Genomic DNA, 12,280 nt, shown 5'->3' with positions numbered 1-12,280 from the left:
GGTCAGATAACTTCTGCTGTCCCGTCATTTTTGGTCATCTTTTCAGGTCATATAAAACCTTCCACACGACTTCTCCAACCATCTGATGACTTCTACAATGTTTCTTTCACAGCTTGTGAATCCGGAAGAAGATCTGAACATTATATATGTTACAGAGACATATGTGAGGGGTGATGAGCAGAGTACAGAGGACATTCCTACAGATAACCGCCCAGGTGAGTAGTGACCACTAAGTAAAGCAGAGAAGACTCACAGATTCTACTCCTTCACTGGATGATACCATTTTATGTTACATTTTTAGGTTCTGTCTGCTGTCAGTTTTTTCAGCATTATAGTCACCGATTCAGCAAAAATTCTGATTAAATATGGATGGAAGGGGGCATTCTAGGGGCCCAAATGTGTGGTAAGGAGTTTGAAATCAAATTCTGTAAAAAATGACGAGTGAAATCCGAAAGGTGCTCTTTGGAATGTGGGCCCCTTTGCCCACCTAGGCTGCAAAAAAGTGTCACACATCTGGTATCTCCGTATTCAGGAGAAGTTGGGGAATGTGTTTTGGGGTGTCATTTTACATATACCCATGCTAGGTGAGATAAATATCTTGGTCAAATGCCAACTTTGTATAAAAAAATGGGAAAAGTTGTCTTTTGCCAAGATATTTCTCTCACCCAGCATGGGTATATGTAAAATGACACCCCAAAACACATTCCCCACCTTCTCCTGAGTACGGAGATACCAGATGTGTGACACTTTTTTGCAGCCTAGGTGGGCAAAGGGGCCCATATTCCAAAGAGCACCTTTCGGATTTCACTCGTCATTTTTTACAGAATTTGATTTCAAACTCCTTACCACACATTTGGGCCCCTAGAATGCCAGGGCAGTATAACTACCCCACAAGTGACCCCATTTTGGAAAGAAGAGACTCCAAGGTATTCGCTGATGGGCATAGTGAGTTCATGGAAGTTTTTATTTTTTGTCACAAGTTAGTGGAATATGAGACTTTGTATGAAAAAAAAAAAAAAAAAAAAAAAATCATAATTTTCCACTAACTTGTGACAAAAAATAAAAAATTCTAGGAACTCGCCATGCCCCTCACGGAATACCTTGGGGTGTCTTCTTTCCAAAATGGGGTCACTTGTGGGGTATTTATACTGCCCTGGCATTTTCCAGGGGCCCTAATGTGTGGTAAGTAGGTAAATGACCAGTGAAATCCGAAAGGTGCTCTTTGGAATGTGGGCCCCTTTGCCCACCTAGGCTGCAAAAAAGTGTCACACATCTGGTATCGCCGTATTCAGGAGACGTTGGGGAATGTGTTTTGGGGTGTCTTTTTACATATACCCATGCTGGGTGAGAGAAATATCTTGGCAAAAGACAACTTTTTCCATTTTTTTATACAAAGTTGGCATTTGACCAAGATATTTATCTCACCCAGCATGGGTATATGTAAAAAGACACCCCAAAACACATTCCCCAACTTCTCCTGAGTACGGCGATACCAGATGTGTGACACTTTTTTGCAGCCTAGATGCGCAAAGGGGCCCAAATTCCTTTTAGGAGGGCATTTTTAGACATTTGGATACCAGACTTCTTCTCACGCTTTGGGGCCCCTAGAATGCCAGGGCAGTATAAATACCCCACATGTGACCCCATTTTGGAAAGAAGACACCCCAAGGTATTCAATGAGGGGCATGGCGAGTTCATAGAAATTTATTTTTTTTGGCACAAGTTAGCGGAAATTGATATTTTTAATTTTTTTCTCACAAAGTCTCCCGTTCCGCTAACTTGGGACAAAAATTTCAATCTTTCATGGACTCAATATGCCCCTCACGGAATACCTGGGGGTGTCTTCTTTCCGAAATGGGGTCACATGTGGGGTATTTATACTGCCCTGGCATTCTAGGGGCCCTAAAGCGTGAGAAGAAGTCTGGAATATAAATGTCTAAAAAATTTTACGCATTTGGATTCCGTGAGGGGTATGGTGAGTTCATGTGAGATTTTATTTTTTGTCACAAGTTAGTGGAATATGAGACTTTGTAAGAAAAAAAAAAAAATTCCGCTAACTTGGGCCAAAAAAATGACTGAATGCAGCCTTACAGGGGGGGGGGGGATCAATGACAGGGGGGGTGATCAATGACAGGGGGGTGATCAGAGAGTCTATATGGGGTGATCACCCAACTGTCATTGATCACCCCCTGTAAGGCTGCATTCAGACGTCCGTATGATTTTTACGGATCCGATCAGTCTATCAGTGGATCCGTAAAAATCATGCGGACATCTGAATGGAGCTTTACAGGGGGGTGATCAATGACAGGGGGGTGATCAGGGAGTCTATATGGGGTGATCACCACAGTCATTGATCACTCCCCTGTAAGGCTGCATTCAGACGTCCGTATGATTTTTACGGATCCGATCAGTCTATCAGTGGATCCGTAAAAATCATGCGGACATCTGAATGGAGCTTTACAGGGGGGTGATCAATGACAGGGGGGTGAATGACAGGGGGGTGATCAGGGAGTCTATATGGGGTGATCACCACAGTCATTGATCACTCCCCTGTAAGGCTCCATTCAGACGTCCGTATGATTTTTACGGATCCGATCAGTCTATCAGTGGATCCGTAAAAATCATGCGGACATCTGAATGGAGCTTTACAGGGGGGTGATCAATGACAGAGGGGTAATCAATGACAGGGGGGTGATCAGGGAGTCTATATGGGGTGATCACCACAGTCATTGATCACTCCCCTGTAAGGCTGCATTCAGACGTCCGTTTGATTTTTACGGATCCGATCAGTCTATCAGTGGATCCGTAAAAATCATGCGGACATCTGAATGGAGCTTTACAGGGGGGTGATCAATGACAGGGAGGTGATCAGGGAGTCTATATGGGGTGATCACCTCCGTCATTGATCACTCCCCTGTAAGGCTGCATTCAGACGTCCGTATGATTTTTACGGATCCGATCAGTCTATCAGTGGATCCGTAAAAATCATGCAGACATCTGAATGGAGCTTTACAGGGGGGTGATCAATGACAGGGGGGTGATCAGGGAGTCTATATGGGGTGATCACCACAGTCATTGATCACTCCCCTGTAAGGCTGCATTCAGACGTCCGTATGATTTTTACGGATTCGATCAGTCTATCAGTGGATCCGTAAAAATCATGCGGACATCTGAATGGAGCTTTACAGGGGGGTGATCAATGACAGGGGGGTAATCAATGACAGGGGGGTGATCAGGGAGTCTATATGGGGTGATCAGGGGTGATCAAGGGTGAATAAGGGGTTAATAAGTGACAGGGGGGGGGGGTGTAGTGTAGTGGTGCTTGGTGCAACATATTACTGAGCTGCCTGTGTCCTCTGGTGGTCGATCCAAACAAAGGGGACCACCAGAGGACCAGGTAGCAGGTATATTAGACGCTGTTATCAAAACAGCGTCTAATATACCGGTTAGGGGTTAAAAAAATCACATCTCCAGCCTGCCAGCGAACGATCGCCGCTGGCAGGCTGGAGATCCACTCGCTTACCTTCCGATCCTGTGAACGCGCGCGCCTGTGTGCGCGCGTTCACAGGAAATCTCGCGTCTCGCGAGAGGACGCACCGGCGCGTCCACCCAGAACAACAGGACCGCCGCAAAGACGCAATCCTGCGTACGGCGGTCCTGAGGAGGTTAATAATGGTTTAAAAGAACCTAATGTTAAGTCCCATTTAATTCATTTGTTTTATACCACTGAGGAAGGAACATTGTTCCGAAACGTGTCTGGTGGCGGCAAATCGTGGGTATTGCGAACAGCAACCTATTCATGAACTTTATCTGGAATTATTCTGCTTACTCTATTGGAATACTGAATACATTTGGGACCTGCATGAACTCTACAGGAGGTGCCGCGGTCGGATATCGCTTCCGCGGGCTGTGGGCAATTGAGAGAACAATACGGCCGTGACTAACAACAAAACGATCGCTTCTGGAACCAACCCAGTATGTTTGTGGTTCAGTGTCCACCATTTTAGTTTCTATTGATAGACTATCGTCCACACTTTGGTTGTTTTGTTGGAGCGCTGAGTACATTGAAGAGGTATATGAACGTTGCTGGAGTTGCGGCGCCAGATATCGCTCTCACAGGCCGTAGGCAACTGAGAGGACAGTACGGCAGTGAGTAGTATTAAAGGGATCGCTCCTGACACCAACCCAGTGTGTTTCCAATTCAGCTTCCACCATTTAAACGAGCACACAGAGCGCTGTAGCACAGGTGCAGCTGCGCTGAATATACAGGCTTTGAGCCATTCACAACAACGGGACTTCATTTATCATTAAGAAAAAAATACATATTTGAAAAGGCCCATATTTGAAATATATAAGCAGAATTCTGTTCACAAGGAAATATTACGTTAACCCTATAGCCGCTTGTATTTTTGTTTTATTTGTCATTATTTTTTATTAATAATGCAAGAGCTCCGCATTTAGGGACTTGGATCATCTAATGCTTTAATATGTAAATGTTATATAAGGTTTTAATAATATATCAATTGTATAGTATTGTAACGGATCTCCTGGCACCACGACTGAGCACCTCCGTTGATGGATGCTCCTAGTGCTACCCGAGGGCTCCATGCACTCCGCTCGACACCGTAACCACCACAGGAACAGCTCTTACAAGATCTAGGGGTTATAGCCAGGGGAGTATACAGCGTATAGCAATCCCCACACACATGAGACGAGGCTCTATGTTGAATGTAAAACAGGAACTCTTTAATGGGTTATTTTTCAGCCTTTTATGCAGGTCTCCCAGCAAGGGACACTCCCCCTGGGGACCTTGTAGAAGACTGTGACAGTTTATATATTAGCCAATCACATGCATTTACAGTATTGAAACCTTCCCAGCAATTGTACACAAAACCCTCTTCCCTCTGTCTGTAACGCAATCAACAAAATACAATGGGCATGGTCTTTGACGCAATCAACAAAATACAATTACCAAAACACAAGCTCTGCCTGTGATACAATTACCAAACATAATGGGCTAACTTAATCACTCACAGGCAAAAAAAAATAATTTGTTCCCCAAAATACAGAAAACACCTCAAAACCCCACATATCCCCATAATTTATACATCCATGGATAGCTCTGATCTGGGTGAACAACATATCCAAAAATCACCCAGATCCGATCAGGGGTTCCCGAATTCCATGGAAGTCACATTTGGCCGACCGCAAGCATGGCTTTCCTGCCCAAAACAGTTCCACCGATTTAGGCCTCATGCACACAACAGTATTTTTTCTCGGTCCGCAAAACGGGGTTCCGTTGTTCCGTGATCCGTGTCTGTTTTTTCTTCCGTTGTGCTTCCGTGTGTCAGTGTCTCCGTTTTTTTTGCGGCCCGTCAGAAAACAAGGAATGGTGAAAAAATTTTTATTTTAATATCTCCACTGGTATAAATGAAGGTCACCTGAGTTTGGTTTTGTGGCCATTTTCTGTAGTCTTTACAGGGTACAGAGGTTCTTTTGGTTGCTTGTCTTTCCTGTATCACCATGGCGGATGACTCTGAGGAAGAGGTCTTACTTCATTGGCTTGTTTCTCGGCGATGGGGACAGCGCACTCCTTTGTTGGATGAGGAACCTAGTAGAAGGCGGCGATTTTGGGTCCATCCAATTGTTTCTAAACGTTACCGGAAAGGACACTTTTATACCCTCTACAAAGATCTGCGCCGGCATCCTGAGAAGTTTTTTTCCTTCTGTCGGATGTCAGTGACTACATTTGATCGCTTGCTGTCGTCTCTACGTACTGTCCTTACCTTCATGGACACCAATATGAGGCGCAGCATTTCTCCTGAGGAAAGGCTCATCGTCACGTTGAGGTAAGCAATATTTTACGTTTAAAGTTTCACCAGTAATGTGCACTGTTTCTGTCAGGACTAACAAATGTTAGAAAATGGCTGCTGTTAGACATGTGCTACTGTTTGCTGAAGTAACCTTTCTTTGCCCATAATGTTTTGTGGTAATTTTCTTTTAATTTGTTTTTCAAACCGTTAATCCCTGACACATAACATCCCAATATTGAAGGTTGTCTATTCTTTTGTGCAAGTTTCAAACTTGTGTTCAGCAAACGTCCTCGAGACACTCCAATAATCCACGGCACTCGCCAGTAGTTTGTGAAAAATGGTGATTGATTCAGTCAGTCAGCCAGGTTACAGCCTACTGTAACCTGCCTGTCTGAGTGAATAAATCACCATTTTTCACAAACTACTGGCGAGTGCTGCGGATTATTGGAGTGTCTGGAAGAATTGGGATCCTCGGTCAGGATCCCTATCTGCGTGCACCACCCGGCTTCAAGCCTATATACCGGTCTGTACCCTATTTTGTGGGATTGTGGTGCTGCCAAACCCTGAGATTTTAAGCTAACGTCCTCATCATGCATAATGTTCACATAATTTTGAAGTTGCCCATAACTTTCAGCATTTCAAAGGGGCTAAACACAGTTGTTGTCACTTAGTTGTGGTAGTACTGGCCACATCCCAATAGCTGTGAGTGTTTTGGTCATAGACACCAATTTACATTTTAAATTTTAGTTTAATCGACAAAGGACATAGGGCAGTGATGGCGAGCCGTTTACAGACTGAGTTCCCAAACTTCAACCCAAAACCCACGTGTTTTTTGCAAAGTGCCAACACGGCAATTTCACCTGAATACTAAGGTCCAATATAGTTTATCTTGCATGTATTTTATCATTTAGATATAATAGCCTGCTTACATTCAGTGCTGCCTGTCCTTTTCATAGTGTGCCCTGTGCTGATGAATGGTTGGAAAAGTCTAAGGTCTATTGGTAAACCATAGACTTTTTCTAGGGTGCGGGTGCCAACAGAGAGGGCCCTGAGTGCCGCCTCTGGCACCCGTGCCATAGGTTCGCCACCACTAACATATAGGGTGTTCGAAATCATGTCTTGTATACAACATTATACGTGATTCATGAATCTGATGTTTCCTTTGATTTGCTGCTGACTGATTTTTTTTTCGATTTTCAACAGATTCCTTGCAACTGGGAAATCTTTTGCATCCCTGCATTTTGAGTTTCTCTTAGGAACCTCGACGATCTCGCGGATTGTACGTCACACTTGCCATGTCATCTGGCAGCAACTCCGCGAGACGGCAGCCCAAGGCGGATGATTGGGTTCGGATTGCTGAGGGCTTCCAAATTTCAGCGCAGTTTCCAAACTGCATCGGGGCAATGGAGGGCAAGCACATCCGTGTGAAGAAGCCTCCTCACTCAGGGTCCCGATTCTTCAATTATAAACAATATTTTTCAGTAGTGCTGATGGCTGTTGCTGACAGTAACTACTGGTTTATAATGGTTGATATCGGGGCCTATAGAAGCACTGCGGATGCTCGCATCTTTAGTGCTTCTAGAATGGGTGAGCGGCTTCGTGCCAACCAGCTTGCTCTGCCCGAGTCCAGAAGACTGCCCGGGTTATGCAGGTCCGCCGGCTCCATTAGTCATCGTGGCGGATGAAGGGTTTGCATTGACTCCACATGTTATGCGGCCCTTTCCAAAGCGTGGTTTGGATGTAAGGAGGCGTATTTTCAACTATCGGTTGAGTGCGCTTTCGGGATACTCTCTAGCAAGTGGAGGGTGTTTTTGTCATCCATACAGATGGATCCGTATAATGCTACCCTGGTGATTAAAGCTTGTGTAGTTCTACACAACTGCACCAAGATTCACGAGACTTCCTCTTCTGTTGACATGGAAGATCTTCCAATGTCATCAGATTTGGGTTTGGAAAGGACCCTGCATAGACTACCTGGGACTGCAGGCATTGCAGTTCGGGAACTCTATGCAGACTACTTTTACAGCCCAGAGGGGTCCTTGCCATGGCAGAGGGACGCTATTCGTGGCAGTTTTTGAAATCTTCTGGGCTCTTTAGTTGTTTATTATTTTCTAGATAGATTTCTAAAATTTATTGTGGTAGTTGAGTGTAGGGACTCTCAAGAGAATGAGGACCCTTGACGTGGGCTTGCGGGCTGAGATTTTTTGGACATCACATATTTGTAACTGCATATAAATAAATATTAAAGATGTTTTTGTCAAAATGTAAATTTACTTAAACATCTTTAGTATTTTGCATATATGGTCCGAAAAATTTTCTAATACCTCATGATCACAGTATCCCAAAATACAAATGTTGTTCTTCAAAATAAGTTGCTTTGTGAGCTAGAGTGCGTGTGGAAGTGTCTTTACATTGTGTTGAACTCTAAATGTTTTGTGGTTTGATAAAATAAACTCAAGTCAAATTGTTTTCTCCCAAACAAATTTTAAATAAAATATCTGGATCACAAATCCAAAACAAATAGCAAGGTAGATAAAATAAAAACATACACAAAAAAAGTGCTCATATATTTTTTACAATCAACAGTTACAATTCAAAAAGGTCTTGGGTAAACGACCCTGGAGCAAATGACGACCGTAGCCGTACATGGGCCATGTTGTGTTGGTCCAGTTGGCAAAGTGCCCAGATAATGAGGCTGACCCACATGATGTGTTGGGTCGTGAGATTGCTGGTATGGTGGTTGGGGGGGGGGAAAGATGGCCCTTGGGTTGTTTGGGGAGGCTGAGAATAGGTGCCTGATTGCTGCTGCTGAGCAGCATTTAGTATCTCATTTTTGAGAACATTAATTCGAGCAAGAATGTCTCCCTGATAAGGGGAACTAAACATCTTGATGACTAGGGCCAATGAAGCCAGGCACTCATGATATTTTTCAGGAGTGACCTGCTTCATTAGTGGCCCTAGTCCCCTTAGCATCGCCTCCTCCAAGCCATCACTCCTCCTCTGGGCAAGAAATTCTATGACACGTGCGTCAATCATTTCTCGATTGTCTTGCCCAGAGGTAGAGGGAGGGACCTGGTGGCGACGCCTGGGCTGTGGCTGACGAAGTCTTGGTGGACTGGCCAGTGGTAGGGTGGCCTGGGCCAGTGTTGAATCCTCAGGGTCCTCCGCTGGCGTTGGTGCCGGGGCTTGTGCCCGGGGAGAAAACAGCCGGGGTTTCACTCCTCGCCGTCTCCGAATCATCAGAGGCATCCAGACTGTCCACAGTACTGTATTTGAAATAAACACAAAAAAATATATTATATCATTTGATTTCCTCAGTGCAAAAGTACATCCTTTTTAATAAGTGTAAACAGCCGTGTGTGTACAATATATATACGGTGTGGCAGCATACATCAGATATTTGATTTTACACAAAGAATAATAACTTATATGTGAATTTTTCCATTAAAAATTTGAGAAAATGTAAAAATAAACGATAGGACATGTCATGTAAAGGCCTAATGTAACACTATTTGAAACACATTGTTTTGCGTTTGGAGCTGTCCAGCCTCAAAAGAGGATTACTCATTCAAGGACCAAAAACAGTGCTGATATTCAGTCTATCTCGTCTGTATGTGGCCTGCTTCCACCATCCAAACATCCTGGATGTAATGTAAACCTAGTAGAACATAATTTCCAAAGAAACAACATGTACCAGGCAACACTTGACCATGGTGGGAGTAGTAGTTTAAATTCTGATGGTCAAACGTAGTTGCAACATCATTATACTCCATTATCATAGGATTAGTTTAGTGTCATTTTATATGAGAACTTTTAGGAATCCATGTTGTGGTTTGTAGAATACCATTTAACCTATAAAAATGACAATGACTGTAACGGTCGCGTACACACACACACACACACACACACACACACACACGGGGAAGGGAAGTGACCACTGCGCTCCACCCTTACCCCTGGCCCTGCCTACTTGCCTCGCAAGTCCTAATGACAGGGGACAACTGGACGGCAATCCCTCGCTTAGAATAAGTGCAGGGATGACGGACAGACAAACAACAGAACGTGAACGGACCGAGTCAATACCAGGAAAGCTACAAAGTACAAATGGAGCAAGCAGAGAATAGTCAGGAGAAGCCGGGGTCATAGATACCAGGAGAGACATGAAGTACCAAAGGAGTCAGCAGAGGATCGTCAGGAGGAGGCCGGGGTCAGAATACCAGGAGAGCAGCAAAGTACACAAGGAGCAGGCAGAGGATGGTCAGGAATTCAGCAGGAGGTAAGTACGCCAGGAAGACAAAATCACAGGTGGAACCTAAATTAACAGGCAACCTGTGGCCAGCAGGCTGCCTGTATTTATAGTGGGAAGTGAGGGTCATGTGACGTGGCCAGCGTCACATGACCGACAGACCAATCAGTCGAGCACCGAGTGATCAGCTCGGCGCTCAAGGCAGACTTACGAGCAGGGAGCCACCCAGCTAGTAAAACCGCCCTGGGAACGAGGTCAAACACAGATCCTCGCTCCCGAAGCTAAGCAGCAGGTCTGCGGCTAATGGGGGACCGAGTGCACCTTCGGAATCCCGTTACAATGACAATACCTAATGGGTATCAAATTCTAAAACATAACAAAGTAAGATAACAGGTATGTATGGAAAAGATATAACCACAACCCAAACCAACCAAAATGGCTACACTATTCAGGGTGAAAATAAAAAAGGAGGGTTTATCCTACCTTTTGAGATTTGAGACCTATCCATAGGCTAGGTACACAAGAATATATTGGTGTGTGACCAACAGCCGTCAAACACAATGATAAACTGTATGAGGAAATAATGCGTGCAGTGAACACGTGCCATCTCCCTTCTCTATTCTTGAACAGATCGCAAACATCTATGTTCCTTGACCATGAAAATATTGCTTCACAGGAACAAAAGAGAGAGGGGAGGCGCCATCTGTGCACTCCACGTGTCGTCTCATCATACAGCTCATCAGCGGTGGTGCCTGGTGTGACTCCACCACAAATATGATGGAGACCACCTACAGCAGGCATGTCCAAACTGTTGGCCACCAGCTGTTGCACAACTACAACTCCCAGCAGGACTGGATAGCTTACAGCTATTATGGCATGCTGGGAGTTGCAGTTTTGAAACAGCTGCCTGGCCTCAGTTTTGACATGCCTGACCTACTCAAAGGATAGGTCATGAGTAGTACAACGCAATAAAACCGATTACTTTCTTTTCCACTATTGCTCCCCAAGATTATAACGTAAGTTTAAACAAAAAAAAATCTAAAATACTTACGGCCTCAAATCCATAACTAGCCTCAAAAACTGCAACTGCGCAGTATAAAGATAGGGTCTTTTTTTGGATGTTCCCTCCCCGCTGTGGCCTTTGCTTGTGACCCACCTTCTAAATTGGTCACGGCAACTTGCCCATCGTGTTTTAGTCTGTTTGACTATTAAGAAATGACATAATATACAAATTAATATAAATTAAATAGATTTTTAAAAAAACATACAACTAGAAAACAAATAAAAAAAAAAATGTTAACCAAGTTCAAGGAGACAAATCACCCAAAAATCTGATTTGGCCAGATTATACAGCACATAGTACAGTACTGCAGGTGTGTGGATACTAATGTACAAGTTCAGGAAGGAGGAGACTAGTCGTGCAAGCCATTTGGACTAAAAAACTTTAGAATATGTGAGGGTGACAACTCTAAGATGCTCAATTACAACAAGGACACGTGTCACCAAATAAAAAGTGCCCATACATGTTATTACACATTAATACTGTATGCTGTAGCAAAGGGAGGGACAGCCATTTCAAGTTATAAATGGTGGGGTATGGTATTTAGTGCACGACTCATTAAAAAAACATGTACAGGCCTTTATGCAAAATGAAGCTGGACCACAAAATAAACACTATTGTGACCTCAGGGAATTTATAACTACATAATTTTGGCACACACAGGGCAAGGACAGTACAACTACATTGCTATCACTTACCTAAATCTGCCCGGCCTCGGCTATCTGCTTTGGCCCATTCGGCCCGTCTCATACTGCGGGCCACTTGTTCCCACGCAGCATCCTTTCTCACTCGGTCCAGATAGGCATTGTATCTGGTGTCCCAGAGCTCAGGCCTCTCCTGTACCAAATTTAGACGTTTTTCAACATTCCAGCGTGGCATGGTTGTAGAAAATACAGCTGCAATGGCTGCCTCACCACACTACAGCTTATGGGCACAGGTGGCTAGCAATTAGCATAACCTGTGACCTTAAACTTCCTGTATATATATTTTTTTCAATTTATTGGCACAAGTTTTGGCAGACAGTTTGGCCATGGCAAAAGATAGACGCGGATGTCAATCCGCTTTTTTTCACGGTCCCATTGACTTGAACCGTTTTCCATGAAAAAAATAGGACAGGTTATATTTTTTTGACGGACTGGAAACACGGATCACGGACGCGGT

At 44.1% G+C, this 12,280-nt stretch overlaps 1 protein-coding gene across 1 annotated transcript in view; it reads left to right on the top strand.

Moving 5' to 3' along the window:
- Positions 1-12,280, top strand: part of LOC121005801 (zinc finger protein 850-like) — a 1,060,224-nt gene that overhangs the window by 25,421 nt on the left and 1,022,523 nt on the right. The window contains exon 5 of the mRNA XM_040438565.1: positions 113-215. Within this exon, the coding sequence (XP_040294499.1) occupies positions 113-215 (103 nt within the window). The remainder of the gene's footprint in view (positions 1-112; positions 216-12,280) is intronic.

The sequence above is a fragment of the Bufo bufo genome, chromosome 6 (assembly GCF_905171765.1).
Source record: "Bufo bufo chromosome 6, aBufBuf1.1, whole genome shotgun sequence".
Lineage (NCBI taxonomy): Eukaryota > Metazoa > Chordata > Amphibia > Anura > Bufonidae > Bufo > Bufo bufo.
This window is presented reverse-complemented; position numbering and strand designations above follow the sequence as displayed.